At 36.6% G+C, this 16,971-nt stretch overlaps 1 protein-coding gene across 4 annotated transcripts; it reads left to right on the top strand.

Moving 5' to 3' along the window:
* Positions 1 to 5,303: 5,303 nt before the first annotated feature.
* Positions 5,304 to 15,373, top strand: LOC104117123 (protein FAR1-RELATED SEQUENCE 5). Of its 4 annotated transcripts, none has more exons than XR_011412510.1 (4): positions 5,304 to 5,550; positions 6,256 to 6,680; positions 7,241 to 7,390; positions 14,616 to 15,373. XR_011412510.1 is itself a non-coding variant. In XM_033661537.2 (4 exons), coding segments are annotated over exons 1-3 (630 nt in total). In that variant the 5' UTR covers positions 5,304 to 5,549; the 3' UTR covers positions 14,820 to 14,825; positions 15,132 to 15,373. The 4 variants fall into 4 exon arrangements, 3 of the variants coding, with proteins under 3 accessions (XP_033517428.1, XP_033517427.1, XP_033517426.1); XM_033661537.2 differs by lacking the exon at positions 7,241 to 7,390 and having other exon boundaries at positions 14,616 to 14,825; positions 15,132 to 15,373; XM_033661536.2 differs by lacking the exon at positions 7,241 to 7,390 and having other exon boundaries at positions 14,616 to 14,825; positions 15,012 to 15,373.
* Positions 15,374 to 16,971: the final 1,598 nt, after the last annotated feature.

The following is a 16,971-nucleotide window of genomic DNA, read 5'->3' as shown; positions in this document are numbered from 1 at the left end:
TCTGAGTCATCGCCATAGCGTTTTGGAAAGTAACCAAATGTTCCTCCCTTTTCGGAAAGCTAGAGTTTGCAATCACCAACCCAAAAGCCTTAGCAAAGTCCAACAGTGAAGTACCTCCTCCGTTCCTCTCCCCAAAACCGAAGCCTCCATGCACCTCGCCATAGCCGCATATGGTCGACCCAATATGACCATTGAAATACCCTCTTATAAATAGCCTCTCAGTAGGCGGGACTTGACGCACAATCTCATCTAACCCCTCCAGAATCGCCGTTTAACCTCCTCATCCTGGCCCACATGCAGTGCGTAGGCGCTAACGATGTTTAGGGTGCACTCTCCAACCACCAACTTAATAGTCATCAATCTATTATTCACCCGTTTAACCTCAACCACCGACAACCAACTATCTTTCCGTAGGGATTCCACCAAGATACCCACTCCATTCTTACCCTTCCGGACTCCGGAGTACCAAAGCTTATACCCGTCCGCATCCCTCGCCCTAGACCCTACCCACCTAGTTTCTTGGACACACGCTATATTGACCCTCCTCTTCCAGAGGATCTTTGCCAACTCTATAGACTTACCCGTCAATATACCTACATTCTATGACCCAATTCTCAACCTATAGGCACCCTTGTTCCCCTTACCTCCCTTGCCTGCCTTCCCACCCCTAACCCTTACCCCACCTCCCGCTCCCCCCGAGGACATGACCTCACTCGGCCATCCCAGACCAAAGCCACTATACAAACAACAGACTAAAGGAAATCACGAACACACACTAGGCACAAACCAGAGTAGAGGAAGATATATTGTAACTACATGCACACTAATATGGTGATTAAACTAATACGACTAAGATGGCAGCAATTTAACTAACACAACGAAGAGAAACAGGAAAATGGGAGGTACCAACTCCCGCAATTAGAACCTGAGAATTATCTTGGTATACACGGCGGTATTGCGGCCACCTTGCACGTTCACGTCCAACTCCTGCATCTCCCCTTGTTGACAGTCGCCCGGGCTGTTCTTCACTGTTTGCACACGCACGTCCCGCTTTCCGCCAAAAGCCACCAACCCTAACCTGAAATACACACAAAACATAACTAAGCCAAACAACGGGCAGTCGCCGACAGTGTTGTTGCTCTAGTTAGTATGGGAGTGGGGAAGAGGGAAAGAAGAAAGAGAAGAGAGAGGAAGGGGAGGCGTGAGAGATGGGGGGAGGGGGGCTTACATACTGGTGGGGGTGGTCACCGGCTGCCTGTGAATGTTTGGTCTGGTTTTTGACCGTTGGGGATGGGGATAGAGCATTTGGCAGAGAGAGCGTTTGACAGCTATGTCTGGCGATTATTTTGGATAAACAGTACGTTTAATAAAAACCGAAGTTTTTATATACTGTTTCACAGAAAACGATGAAGTTTTTATGTTCTTCAAATCGTTTCTGAATTTTAATACTCCGATGAAGTTTTTATATCTTCAAATCAGAACAGAAAAATTTAGAAGGAGTAGAAAACCACACAGGTTTTAATCTCCAAAAATAGAATACAAATTACAATAAATAATTTCCTTAAGATTATTAGTCAATCTGTATTATTATAATAAATAACGAAACAGTAATCTTTCTGAAACTGAAAACAGAAACAGAAAGTTAGCAGCAACAGAATGTCGAAATAATATCTGAAAGGAATAAATCGAGCCACTGAATGCACAGTGTGTCCTTAAGGAAATTATTCCCCTAAGTACCCGAGGTGCTGGAATATTATACTCACAGGATAGAACGATTTAACTCACCGGTGTATTGGTACTAAAAACTACAGTGTTAGCGAACACTCAATGGTAGTAAATCACACTGAAATAGATTTGTCGAGAAGAAGAAGTCTTGAAGTTCAGAAAATTCGGAAGGAAAAATCTGAGGAATCAAACGAATTTATAGCCAATGGAAATACTGTTTCTGAAAAGAAAGTGAATCGGGTTGCACACGGATCTAGTTCGGGTTGGATATTTGGCTAATTTAAATAATACTTGTTTATTAAATAATTAAAAAAAATTTGTCCAAAAAGATTAATCAATCAATCTTTGGCCGAAGCCGAGCGACAACGACGACGACGCGAGGCTTACTTATTTTCCAACCCATTTAGCACCAAGAGAAGTGCTTTCTCAATATAATCACATTCAGCATTAGCTATTCTAAGCTATTTGTTTGCAGCGCATTATATGTTGTCATCTCTTTTTTTTTAAAAAACCTTTTCCGTAAAAATGAAAATTTGTACTAGCTTGATGAATGATATGAGATTTTAATGAAAGAGAAAAGGTTTAAAAGAGGAATGTGACACTTCAATTTGAAAAACTTGTTAAACAATGATGATTGTGTCCTGTAAGGAGTTTGCCTTTACCACTAGGTTCTTGAGCTTATTAAAATATTGGTGAATGCATTATTGTAGATGCAAAAAAGATTAGAGGATTCTAGCTACGCAGTTAGGACACGAATTTTGGAATTCCTATCATATGGAAAAATGTATGAAAATGCTCTTGCAATTTAATCCCTGCTATATTACTTTTAAGTATAATTGGCGAACACAAATCTTGACTAGGAAGCTGGGAGATAGAAAAAAATTGTAGAAATGGGAGAAAGCAAGAGAAAGAGTAGAGTTTCGTAGACGTATAACTCAATATGTAAGAACTATTAGACTCCGGAGGACTCTTTAACATTCTTTATTTGGTTCAGGTCCAATATTCAATCAACGTAGTTTTTTTTCATTTGAAAGTTGGGTAGTGTATTGTTGAGCTTGTGATACTTTAGTAAAGAATCAGTAAAAACGAAGTTGACACAAATTTTTGGTTATATTGTAGGATTATTATGGATCATAAATACATATCTTTTGCCACAACGTACGCTTGCTCACTTTTTAATGGTGCTGGATGAACACATACACACACTTGCTATTCCTATTGTCAATACAAAAGTAGTTGTGAGGTCAATAGGGGACTAAGTGCGTAGAGAACATTATCAAAAAATGACCAAAGTGGTTGAGAGCCTTAGCTTCAATGTTGTCAACGCTATATTTTACTTTTGAAGAACGCAAATCACCCCAAACAAGGAACACTTTAGTTTTCAGATGTTTAAGCCAGCAAAACTGATGGTTAAATGTAGTAATCTTAGGTGACAATCTTAATTTTTTAATTGACATAGTAATTGTTCTAATATATTAATAATGTTGCGGGGAATGGAGGAGACTACAACTTGTTACTTCATCATTTGTGTGCAACAGATATATCGGCAAAGTCCACAAAGAAATATAATGCGAGTAATCTGCCGAACGTAAATGCCCTTTGAAATTCTGAAGATTTATTTAGCGTTTGATGGACTTAAGTTTGTGTAAAGATATTAAAATGATAGTACATAAAAAATATTTATCTGACTTTAACTATGTGGTTATACCTTATACTTTAACTATGTGATATATGATTGTATCTTTTATACTATATGGGTATCTTATAAGGGTTGTCCATCTTTGACCACGCTTGGAGCCAGACCTCAAAAATAAATCTAACTCATGTTTGAAAAGAAAGAAAGAAAAATCACTCATGTTAGGCCGATGCTCGGGCAAGTCCTGCTAGGAACTGTAGTCCTTGGCGATTACTTTGCATTGATCCTGATCCTTTTACTTTTTCCTTGTCAGTAATTGCATTCGAATGTTGTGAAATTCCAAAACAATAGGGTAGTAGTAAGACAAAAACACTAACAGGTCATTGGGCCCGTGCTGGCATGGGCTACATCTAGTCTTATAGAAACCAAAGAAGTTTTGGCACAAAATAAAACTGGAAAACTTCTTTTCTTGGAAACTCAAGGACCGGAGACTTCGTTTATGGTGATTCGTGACGAATTTATTGAAAACGGGAAAGGAATTAACAAAAGGAATACTTTTAGCGAGAAAGATGATCAAACGGAAGAGGCCCAGATATATGAAAATTGTGGCAATTTATTCATACATAAGAGGGAAAGAAGAAAGCATAGAAGGAAAGGCATAGGATCCTCAACGAAGAAGTGACCCATGGAATTGGAACTCAGATCTATTTTGAACTCCGGTATATAGTACTGGGATAGTGAATTGTTGTACTTCATAACAGTATACTGAAGTTTTACTTATCAAAGTTTCAAAATTGAGCACCGACTGCCGGAGTTATTCTATGTTTCAAATAGAAATATTTTTGTCCAAATATTATTTCGCACGAAAGAAGTGGCTAAATGTTAATAGCATGACACACTTATTTTTTCTTGCATTACAGTCGGATAGCCTATTATTTTCTTGCAACAATATTTACACACTCGATATACACATCATACAATATCATATACTTATTAAAATATTATATAATGTCGTATACAAAAACCAAGTTTCGTCTCTTCTGAATTTTTGCTCACAAAGAATATCACTAAAAACCTCAAATCTTCATCGAATAGCTTCAGATTTTAACCACAATTTCAAATCCCAACGAATACCAATCATCAATTAGTCAAATTTTCAACAAATTACAAAACCCATTTGTAAGTTTTCACGCTATTAAAAACCTCAGTAGTGAAGTTTTTAACTTTTTAATTTTAACTATCCTCTAACAGGAATCCCAATGACGATCTGCTATCCAATGCCCTATGATCTCCGCCAACAAAATAAGAGATTAATTCATCCTGAGCGTAAGACATTCGTAGTTTATTGCTTTAAGTGATGTAATAAACTGCCACACGCTTTAATTAATATGGTCATTAGCATTGGTCTAGACCGAATATATGTTGTTTAAAGATTTCATGCCTTTAACTTTATTATTCTCGAGTGTTTTGTTACTTTTTGAAGCTTACAAGTAGTAGAAAAGTTTTCAAATTTTAACAGTGGTTATCGGTATGCCTTTGATAGTGCTTTCAAAGTATCTACGATATAGACTAGGTTGGATATAAGACTTAAAAATGTGGGTTACTTTTGGTTATAATACAGAGTCAGCTGTAATTCTTTCTTTAATTTATGTGTCTGATTTTGTAGATTAACAACTATTCGTTTACTTTCTAAATTTAAAAATAATTTAATTTAAATTTATAATTTTACTCTTAATAAAAAACTTTTATAAATACATATATTTAATACCACAAGTTTCAAAAAAATTATAGTCATATAAATATTTTAAGTTATTTAGGACCACAAATTTTAAAAATCTTTAATTTTTTTTCTTAATCTCCGTGTCCAGATTCACATACACATAAATTGGAACCTGAGTATTTTTTAATATACTCCTAATTCTTTCGGATTTTTCGTTGGACTCTTCCTGGGACAATGTCACTCCTGTGTCCTGTCCCTATATTATAAATATTCCATTTTAAATAGTGAATTTTCTTTGTCACGCGCCAATGAACAATGTGTGTTTCACGAAGAAGAGCCTGAATCGGGAGAAGAAACGTCCGAAATCCAAATTGAAGCTTCAACGACCATAAACCCTTTTCGTTTGGTCCCAAGTGGAGCATCATCGGCTGTTTTTTCCATCAAAATCCGACTTCCGTTGTCCATACTAGTAAGTCTTTTTAGGGGTTCTCTGTTTTGTTTTCTTCCCTTTGCAAATGGACTATTTGAATTTGTTAATTTAAGAATTGAAGTAGCTAGCTAACTTAATACTGAGAAGGATGAAAAAAAGCTGATAATTGTTGGACCTTTTAAATTGTTATGTAGTTGTTTAACGGCAGGACTTACGCTGAAAGCTTTTGTAGTTATTTGGATGGAAATATAATTTAACTCTAAACGGTGAAAGAATTGTGCAAGCTCAACTTTAGTTCATGAACATGCAGATTATATACCTTTCTAAACGGTTCAGTTAAAAGATGGTAGACAAGTGTTTTGTGAACCTTTACATATCTATTGTTTCTAATATTTTCTCTTAACAAGTGCTTGTTGAACACATAGACACGGACGTATACATATATACACTGTGCTTCGTTTCCTGGCTGGATTCTGCGTACAATAGGATGTTTCTGACCAACAGCTTTATTGGGGCATATACATGGGCGGGCTGATCAATGATTTTAAGTCTGTTGGTAGGAAGGATTACTAGGTCCCACTACTTCTTTATTGGATTGGGTGTAAACTTGGTACCTAATATAATGCATCTGATCCTGTACTGGAGAAGACATTTTTGAATTTTTTTTTTAAAACTTTGGGTGATGTTTGGTTTATGAAAAGAGCAATGTCTTATTGGATAATGTGCATCATTTCGGTGTGGCAGTGGACTTAGAGGCTGGAGCTGCTACAATAGATTGTTCTGCTGAAGGCCAGTTAGTTACATGTGAGGATAATGTGGTTAGGGAGCCATTTATTGGAATGGAGTTCGAATCAGAAGATGCTGCCAAAGGATTTTATGATGACTATGCTAAGCGTGTTGGGTTTATCATGCGCATTGATCAATGCCGGCGTTCAGAAGTCGACAAGAGAATCCTTTCACGGCGACTTTCATGTAACAAGCAAGGCTATTACGTGAAAATGAAAAACCATTATGGACCACCTAGAAAAACACGCACTAGCACACGAGAAGGGTGCAAGGCAATGATGTTGGTAAAGGTTAACAAGTCTGATAAGTGGGTTGTGACGAGATTCGTGAAGGAGCATACCCATCCATTGATTTCTTCTGGATGTTCTTCTCATAATGCAATGGTAAGGGTGACTAGGTTTATGATAAAGCAACACTCTTTGTGGTTCATCTTAAGTTTACTCGTCTTTTGGTCTCAGTTTAATCTTATAAGTCAATTTACTTTGTGTCACCTCATGAAAGATGTTAGTGCACAAAATCTTAAGTGAAAATATTATGTGCAGCCTGCTTTCAGTTCTTGGATCTTCTCTTATTTGAGATACAATAACTCATCTAATCTAGCTGCGACGAAGCTTTCCTAAATTCATAAGGATTAGGAGAAAAAGGGGTTGGGTGATTGAACAGTTATCAATTAATTTCTACCAGTAACTCTCTCTTTCTATCCTCTATCTTGCATTATACTGTTCTTCATGTCCATGCATAATCGTCATTGCCATTTAAATACAGCTTAGGTGCTGTATAACGAAAAACATAGCAGCCTGTCTATTTATCTTATTGCAGTTTCGCTTGCTAAGTGGTTCAGGCAGCTGTACTATCCCTCAATTTGTGTTTGATTTTGAGCATGTTTTCTAAGAATTCCCTACTTGGAGTTCAGGCACATCTTAATGGTGATTATAAGATGCAGCTCTCTGTCGATAAGATTTGAGTGGCATCGTAAGGATGGAAAGCTTTGCAGACCACAAAATGGCAAGATTGGTGCTTAACCTCTACCATCTATACATTCAAACACCCCATACAGTTCCGTCCAACTTGGAGTCCTAAGATCATAGAATGGGTAATTTCCCGATAACTCATTCATTTACTAATCTGGCTAATCTGAAAGCCTAGAACATCTTTTATTGGTTGGTGTATTTTCCTGATATAGTTGTCCATTCATGTTGCACTTTGTGGCAGTTAGCTTCAAACTGAAAATACCTTGATTCACAATCTCGGGAAAGCATATTTTCATCATCTGACTTGGCTGTAGGGGCAAAAAAAGGAGGAAAAATATGTATCCTTCCATGGATGAGCTATAGTGTCAAGATGTTGCGCGGACTCTCCAAAATGATGCCGCACCCGTGTCGGATCCTCCGGAAATACACTATTTTCGAGGATCCGACACGCACCCTGCAACATTTTCGGAGAGTTCGGGCAACATAGGTGTCAAGAGCATAATCCAAGCAGCTTCATTGCTTTTGATTAGTTCTGCTGAGTTCAAAATATAAATGTTGAGGTGCTTTTACATGCTTTTGACAAAATTTGAAAATTAACTACCACTGTCAATTGACTGAGTTGGAGTTGATTGATAATATTTGCAAGACCATATGTTGTTCTTTTGAGCTTGTGTGCATTCTTCATACAACATCTTGTTTAAGTAGATTTAAGAAGCCTCTCAACCAACTTAGTTCTCTATTCTGGATAAATGATCACAGCTGTTACATTTAAGTGCGAGCAAATGTTCAGAACTTGAAGTAGTTAGGTAACCTCTGAGGAGATTATTCGTCATGCTGAGTTAATCACCTATTGATGTAGATCATGAGGATATTATTTATATTTATCTAGTAATTAGAAATAAAGTAAGATAATCTTATCTTAGAGATGAGAATTTATCTAGGTAGTCTTCATCTTCTAGTTAACAATATAGTTTTATTTGTTTTAGGAGATCTGACTATTAAGAAGTCCTATTCTATGAATAGGACGCTTGTGTTCTTGTTGAAGAGGAGTTGAACAAAATGATTTAATTCGGTATTAGATCCTTCTTACTCCCTCTTTCTGCTAGTCTGTCTCCCTGTTTTTTTCCTATTTTTCCCTCTTTTCCTCTCTTCTTTTTTGATAACATTGGTGTCTGGGCCATCTTGCACGCACTTCGACTAATTCCACGAGGTACCTGCTACCTCGTACCAACACAGAGGTTTGGACAAATGGGAAGAAATCACTTAGTGCTTTTGTCTTTGCTAGGATTTGAACCTGAGACCTTATGATTTTTAACCCACTTCATTGACCACTAGGCACACCCTTTCCCTCTCTTCCTCTCCGTTTTCTCATTCTTCTCTTTTTGTCTCCATCTCTCATTCATTCTACTCTTCTTTCTCTCTATTTTCTCCAGTTCTCCTATTTCTCCGTTCTTCTCCCTTCTAGTGCTCCACCACCTTTATGATATATTTAGCCTAAGTGAAATATTTTGAAAAGAAAATCATGGCTTGATCTACATTTAAAGCCGCCTTCTAAATTTCTCCAAATGTCCTAAGACTGACAATGTTATATGATAGTAAATGCTGAGCTGCTAAAGTCCAACATATCCACAAAATGAGTGTTGCAGAGATGCGGATGCTAAGATGGACGTGCGGTCATACAGATTAGATAAGATTAAAAATGACCACATTCGCCAGAAGGTACAAGTAGCACATATTGAGGAAAAAAATTGAGGTCACTTGAGATGCTTTGGTCATGTCTTGCGTCGCCCTACCGATGCACCGGTCTCTAGGTGTGAAACTATGGTGAGTGAAGGTGTTAAAAGAGGACGAGGTAGACCTAAAACCACATGGAAGGAAGTTGTCTTGAAAGACCTACAAATCCTTGGAATTTATGCACACTTAGCTAAAGATAGAGCACAATGGAAGAAAAAACTCCATATAGGTGATGCTACTAGTTAGGAATAGACTGTAAATTTGTTAGAGAACTTTTAATATTAAGTTTTATATATATATATATATATATATATATATATATATGTTTAAAACTTATTTTCACTAATACTCTTATTTTAGTTTGGCATGATGATGATATGAGTTTAGGGGTGGTGGCTCAACGGATCTTGTGGCCTAAGGCAAAACCATATTGAGAGGCCCTTAAATTTTTAATTATAAAATTTGTACACTAACAAAAAAAAATTGCTTTCTAAATTAATCCTTTAAGACAAAAAAAGCAAATTTCAAAAAAAAAAAAAAAAGGAGGAAGAAGAGCACAAAGAATAAAATGGTAGATTATTGGATGTTGAGGTTTGGAACTCAAAGTGAAAGTTTTGATTTGACTATCATTACAAACTAGTAAAAGAAATGAATCTACATAACATGATAATTTAAGTTTTGAGCATTAACAGTGTCAAAAATATTTACACCTTCTGATCAATTTAAAGGGTAATTGGCACTCATTAGTGAATATCTAAAATAAATTATAAATAGTCTAATATAATATGTTGAATTTATGTTCATGCAATTTCAGAGAAGATTGTAAAAGAAATTCATTGTGTTGTCGATGTATATAACTTAATTCCTATATAAAAAGGATAAAATTAAAATTGAAGAGTGAAGCAAATATACTAATTAATGAGTGAAGAAAATTTGGGGCCTTCAAATTTTGGGGGCCTAAGGCAACAGCCTCAGTGGCCTAGCCTTAGAGCAGCCCATGTATGAGTTGAGCTTAAAGAAAGAAGTGAGGATTCATATCATCGACCCCAACTTTGTTTGGCACTGATGTGTAGTTGTTGTTGTTGTTGTTGTACTATCAGTAACGCGTGAAAAGCAGTTACGCTCTTTTGTTTTTGCTCTTCATTATTTCTCATGAATAAATTGCTCCAGTGGCTACTAATTTTCCACTTTTGACATGCCCACAAAACTCTCTTCTTTTCTATGTTTTCTTGGACGCCAATACGCGCATTTTACACTTTCTTAAAGGTTGACTCCTGGTGAAGGAGTTACTAAAACAGAGGGACTTTTTGGAATTTAAAAATTTAACACTATTTCATTCCATTTCCTATCATTTTATTCCTCACCAGACTAATTTGCAGCTTCCAGTCCTCTGTCATTACAGTTGCAAGTTTTTCTCTCAACTGTTCGCCCCAGAAAAAAGTTTAGCTGCTTTATTTTTTATTTTTTTGTTTTTTCATTTTCATACTACTTTGGATGTTAAGGTGAAAGCGAAGAGTTAACGAGGAGAAGATTAAATACAAAAGTAGAAGTAGAGGAAGAAGCAATACTTCAAGTAGAATGAATTACTACTGGGTTTACGCCAGATTAACTAGAAGAAAGAGTTTGGTGAATATTGAAAAATGGATTAAGAACATAAATAATACTTAGAAAGTTAGGGAATAAAAACAGAGAAACAAATAAAGCGGTGAATTTGCAAAAGTGGAAGTTTTCTGGCTGATTATTATCTCACATTATTCTAAAGCTGATTATCTCGTTCATGGTTTGGGGTATTATAACTCTTCTAAACAGGCATACAGTGGCTAGATATTAGGAGGTTGATTGTATGCTATGTTATCAAAAGCTTACAAAAGCTACAGGGAGGTTTCCTACAGTCATTGTTTCCCACAGAATACGATCTTATGCGCATGACTTCAGTCTTAATATTCACATTACTGCGGACTGAGGAGAAAAAGAAGGAAAAGTTAGCTGCAAAAGCAAGTAAATCTGAGAGAAATAAGGGAAGAGGAGGAATTTGATGTATAGAAGAAGAAGCATTGGCAGGAAAAGTGGGGAATCAGATTAGGAATGTAAGTAATGGAATATGGAGAAAGACTTTATGGGACTGCCGACTGCGTGAATTTTACAGCTTACACTTTTACCTATTTATATATGTGTCTTTATAATGAGTACTTTACACTTGTTCAATGTGGGTCACTAATGTGTACAACTATATTGGCCTGTCTAACACTCGTCCCCAAGAGTTGATAGACATTTTATATGCCGAGTTTGTACATATATAGCTAACTCGAGGATCTGCAAGAAATTTGGTAAATATGTCTGCAAGTAGATCATTGGACCTTACAAATGTCGTGACAGTATTCCTGAGAATATCTTTTTCTGACGAAGTAACAATTAATCTCTATGTGCTTGATCCTCTCATGGAATACTGGGTTTGAAGCAAATATGGGATGCATTTGATTATCACAAACAAGTTCCATTTGAGTGGTTTCTCCAAACTTCAGTACTTTCAATAGTTGTCTGATCCATATGTTTTCACAAGTCGCAGCTGTCATATCTCTATATTCAACTCCAGCACTGGATCTTGCAACCAAACTTTGTTTCTTGCCCTTCCGAGACACTAAATTGCTATTAACAAGAATTCGATCTCCAGAGGTAGAGCGGGAGAGGGTGAAGCATCTGTATCCCTAACAATCTTCTCATGTCCTCGATTCTCATAAAGTAGCCCTTTTCTTTACCGAAGAATACAGACTATTGTATTCCAAGGAGCTACACATGGAGAATTTAGAATCTGACTGACGTTACTCACTGAAAAGGCGATAACAGGGCATATTACAGTGAGATAATTCAGTTTTCCAACTAATCTCCTATATCTCCCAGCGTCACTGAGGCTCCTGGTACCTGGCAAAAGCTTGACTTTTCGGATCCATAGAAGTATCAGTAGGTCTATAGTTTGTCATCCCTGTTTCCTTAAGTATGTCATCCCTGTTTCCTTAATTATCACTAACGGTAATTAAGAGGGCAGTGAAAGCTTGAAGCAACATCCCTCTCAGAATTTTCATACCAACGACCTAGGTAAATTACAATACTTCTTAGGTATTGAAGCAGCTCAGTCCAGAGCATTCTTGTGCTGTGAAATGGCAATGTCTGATCTGGACTGAGCTGCTTCAATACCTAAGAAGTATTGTAATTTACCTAGGTCGTTGGTATGAAAATTCTGAGAGGGATGTTGCTTCAAGCTTTCACTGCCCTCTTAATTACCGTTTGTGATAACTATAGAGACTACCAAAGAGATACACACTTCCGAGTGAGAGTGTCGATAAAATACATATTGATCAGTTTCGCTCCATGTCATGCCAAACTCTTGTATAACTGTGCTAAACTTGGTAAACCATACTCGAGGAGACTGTTTTAAGTCGAGACTTTCCAAAATGACTTCCACCTTGATTCCCCACAGTCTATGACGCGAAAACAGAAGAATCCAATGATGGTGAGGGGATCACTGTGTGACCTAGGAGGGGTAACCAAAAGACCACCTCATCTACTATAGGAATAGTTGGATTAGCTAAAATTTGATCTCGCATTGAGTTACGATCACTTGGAAGCCCAACAAGTGTAAGAACTAAGAACATCTTCTGTCACTATTCCAACTGTTCCTCAAAACTCGCAGTAACTTGCATTAAGTTATTAAGATCCTCCATAACTGCCAGAACTTGTCCCAAATAAGTAGACATGCCTAATTCCTGCCTTTTCAAATTAGTCATTCTGAAAACAACATCATAAAGGCAGGAAACATAGTTACTATATAAAGCATGACTGTTTTTCCAAACCAAATAACAAGTTTGGAATAGTCAAAACAAGTCCATCAGCTTAGGATCAATAGAGCGCGACAAATAACTGCATAACTGAGCATCAACCTTTTTCTAATGTGCTCGGACCTTTTCATCAACTTTTGTAGCCTTTTTAGTTAGGTGATCTTTGGCACCTTAACCTTACAGGATAACTCAATAGAAGTAGCCCAAGCTAAATAGTTAAAACCTCCATCTAAAGGTTTTGAAGTAATCATGGATCAAGTTTCCGACTCCGGTGTTTTTGGACCGAAAACATCAAAACCAAGCGACATAATGTTGGATTGAAGAGTGTTCTGAAAAGTAGCAAATTTCCACAAGATAATAACCAAGAAGGCTGACTAAAGCATATTTTTCAAAGAACATTATCTAATTTATGGAGGTTATAAAAAAACAATACTAATTTATGGAAAAACTAACCAGAAAGTGAATAGAGGACTGCTGGTCGTTTGAAGGTGGCTTTGCAGAAAGTTGGAGGGAAGGATGCAAAGGTCTTAGCCAAGCCCCACAATGTAAGAGAAAGGCAGAGATGTTGCCGGAAAAGGGAGATCGCGGAGAAGTGACTGAACTACTACAAACCTACTTCTGGTGGTCTGAAATTGCAGAAAATAGTATGGATGGCCTCAAACTATCCAGGCGACCTCAAAGACCAAAGGTACAAGTCTGAAAGTGGACGGAAATGGCTCACGCGTTTGGTGTGTGAGATAGATCTCGCGGGACAATCTGCTTGTGCCGGGTGTGGGGGAGCGCGTCGCAACTCCTTTTCTGCAACTCCTTTGCTGGTTTATTCACAGCACACGAAAATAGAGGACAATGGAAACAACACTCATGGTTGTCAGAAAATTGCACGGCAACAGTCTTTCTTTCTACCGAAAGTTGTTGGTAACTGTGCATAAACTAATTAACCTCGCTCTGATACCATGTAAAGAAATAGAACACGAGAGAAAGATTTTATGGGAATGAGTGGCTGCTTTTACACCTTATACTTATATCTGTTAATATACATGTCTTTACAATGAGTACTTCACACTAGTCAAATGCGGGACACTAATATGTACAGCTATACTAGCCTATCTAATAAGGAAGAAGAAATCATGCCTCCTCCATTTTTTTTTTTTTTTGTGTGGGGGGGGGGGGGATTGTCAGGTGTGTGTGGAAGATCTCCCAAAATGTAAGTAACTCCTAAAAGTCTAACCAGAGAGGCAACTTGCTATCTTTGTACTTTTTTCAGCAAAAGAAAAGGATGTTGTCACAGGAAAAGCTTCAGTGGGTAATTTCAAAACGGAAGTGTTTGATGGCCACTATAGCAGGCTACTCCTGAATTACTTATCAAAAAAATGAAAGAAGAAAGAAAAGCTACTTACTCTTTTTCATCGTTTATTTGTTCTTTCTTGCTATAATGTAAACAACAGTGTTTAGGATACTGGATCTCTTTTAGTACATTTCATGCATCAGCTTGATTATGGCCCAAGCCTCATGACCACCACTATTAGGTAGCTAAACACTATATGATATGATATTCCTCTTATTACTTCTAACAAAAATATCAGAAGTAGCTTCAGGAACTGGATCGTGTTGGAAACCCATTGGAAACGGGTGGCTGGGGTGAGGCTTTATGTTCCCCTCTAAGGATCTCAAGTCTCGTTAATTAATGACATTTGAAAGAGTGTGTCTGTCTTCGTGAGTACAAAATTGCTGCAATTTCTTATTATCTCTGAAATGACTGCTTCTTGATTTTCTCTTGTAGGATAAAAAGGACAGGAGGATCCTAGAACTGTCCATGGAGTTGGAGCATCAGGATAAATTATGTGACCTTTACAGAGAGCAGCTAATTACTCTTTTGGAAAATGTTGAGCAGCAGATGGAGCTTTTGTCAAAGAAAATTGAAGTAGCTGTCAACAATGTAAAAGAAATAGAAGCAGAAGTTCAAAAGCCACCCAATAACCAGTAGCCATGTGTAAGTATTTAGATGTTATGGTGTTATCCTTTTGTAGCTTGACAAAACATTTGATTAGCGTAATCTGCCCATATTGGAAAAGTGGAGAACAAGAAGGAGAAACTGGAAAAGACAAGTTTTGCCGGCATGTTATGTCACGTTTTGTTCATCTAACGTCACTGAAATTTATTTCACAGTATTATGTAGCTTCTTGCTTGCTAGTTCAGATTTATATTGTATAAACTCAAATGATTTGGTGGAAGCTGATGGAATCCGCCTGCTACTAGTCCCCAGAATGTTAACTGCTCTTTATTTGGTCAAATGCAGCTGAAGCAGTCTTAGTTTTTAGCTTACGAGCAATTGTAAAAGAACACGGACAGTGCATCAAGCAGAGGTTAGGAGATTGTTGACGCATAATTGCGGTAGTTTACAGTGCTTAAACTAGCTTTGGAGTTTATTGACATATAGTTGTGTAATTTAAATTGCTTAAACTAGCTTTGGAGATTATTGGTGTTTAGTATACGTATATGTAAAGTTGGTCAGTGATGGGTGCAGAGCATGATTTATAAGTTTGTGGCCTTGTGGGTAAATAGCTTAGCGTACATATTCGTATAATCGTATGCTATGGGAATTGACAGGGTTCTTAAAGACTTCAATCACAGTGGATCTGAGCAGTAGCATTTTCTTGCATATATTTGTATGTCTATTTTTTGCTAGTCTCTTTCAAACTCAGATTCGATCACAGAAGGCTCAATCTTTTATGCGAATAAAGTCAATAATTTAATCAATGTTATTTAATGTTTTTTGTGTCTAAAATTGGCTAAAATAAATGTCCGTCTAATTCAATTTAGTCTTCACTGAAATTGATATGTGGTGGTGCCCCATATGATCTCACATCATCAACGTAGTGTTACACTGATTTCCTATAGCCAAAGGTCATGGGGGTGAAGGGACCGCCTTCAGTAAGAAAAGGAGGAGGAGAAAAGGGGATTAGAGGATAGAGAGAATAAGAGAAAAGGGAACAGAGAGAAGAGAGGAATATAATTATTTTTTTGTCAAAAGATCCACCAGGTTGGTGGAGGGTTAGGAGTAGTCCTAACCTATATATAAACCAAACAACAAAATTAGGACATAGACCACAACCTCCAAAGCATGATGAAAAATGATGCTAGTCATTTCTATGCAAAAGAGATGTAGCTAAGATATGGGAGGACGACTCCATTACAATATTTGAACAACCAACTATAAAGCACAAAGCTAAACAGTTTAAGTGTATAATATAGTTAAGGGCAAAGGTCCAAATATGCCCTTGTACTATATGAAATTGAGCACATTTGCCCTTCGTTAATACTTTAGCTCAAATATGTCCTTACCGTCATATAGTTGGTCCATATATGCCCTTAGAGTTACACAGTTGGCCCATATATGCCCTTTTCGAAACGGAATTCACCCAAACTAATTAGCTCTTTCGTTAATTGTATTACAAACACTATTTTCTTTTTATTAATACTTTTTTTTTCTTTACCTTTCTCTTTTCTTTCTTCTTTTTTCTTTTCTTCTCTTTTTTTTCCTTTTTCTTTCTTCCTTATCCGATTTCCTCCATTATTATGTTTTCTCCATTTTCGTCACCAATTTCACTTGACAAAACTCATGAATTCCAATTACTAAGAAAATTCTCCCATAAGGTAATCAAGTTCCAATTTCACTGGCCCTCTAAATAAACGAAATTAAATTGTTCCAAAAATTATGGTTTAAACTTTAAAATAATAAAAACATCTCAACCTTTAATAATACTCAAAAGACCAAAATATTTAAATTATTTCCAGAAAGATAATTTAATGATTAAAAACCTAGAGTTCAAGTTGTAGTGTTATAAATTTAAGTTGTTAGTCTTTTTTCATCTTTTTTCAGCAGGACATTTTCTATTTTTTTTATTAACTATGTAAATTAGGGGTGTATATGGAACGAGTTGGTTCGGTTTTTATTAAAATCAAACCAAACCAATTATATCGGTTTGGATTATTCGGTTTTGTTGGATTTTTCGGGTTTTTTGTTACATAAATATTATTTCAATCTTACTTTGTTAAATGTTTAGAACTAAATATATGTTCAGTAAAAATTAAAAAATTGACAAACATATGATCTATAAAAAAAATTCTTATAGGAG

This window comes from Nicotiana tomentosiformis, chromosome 1, assembly GCF_000390325.3.
Source record: "Nicotiana tomentosiformis chromosome 1, ASM39032v3, whole genome shotgun sequence".
Taxonomy (NCBI): Eukaryota; Viridiplantae; Streptophyta; class Magnoliopsida; order Solanales; family Solanaceae; genus Nicotiana; species Nicotiana tomentosiformis.
Note: the sequence above shows the minus strand (reverse complement) of the source record. Positions and strands in the feature narration are given on the sequence as shown.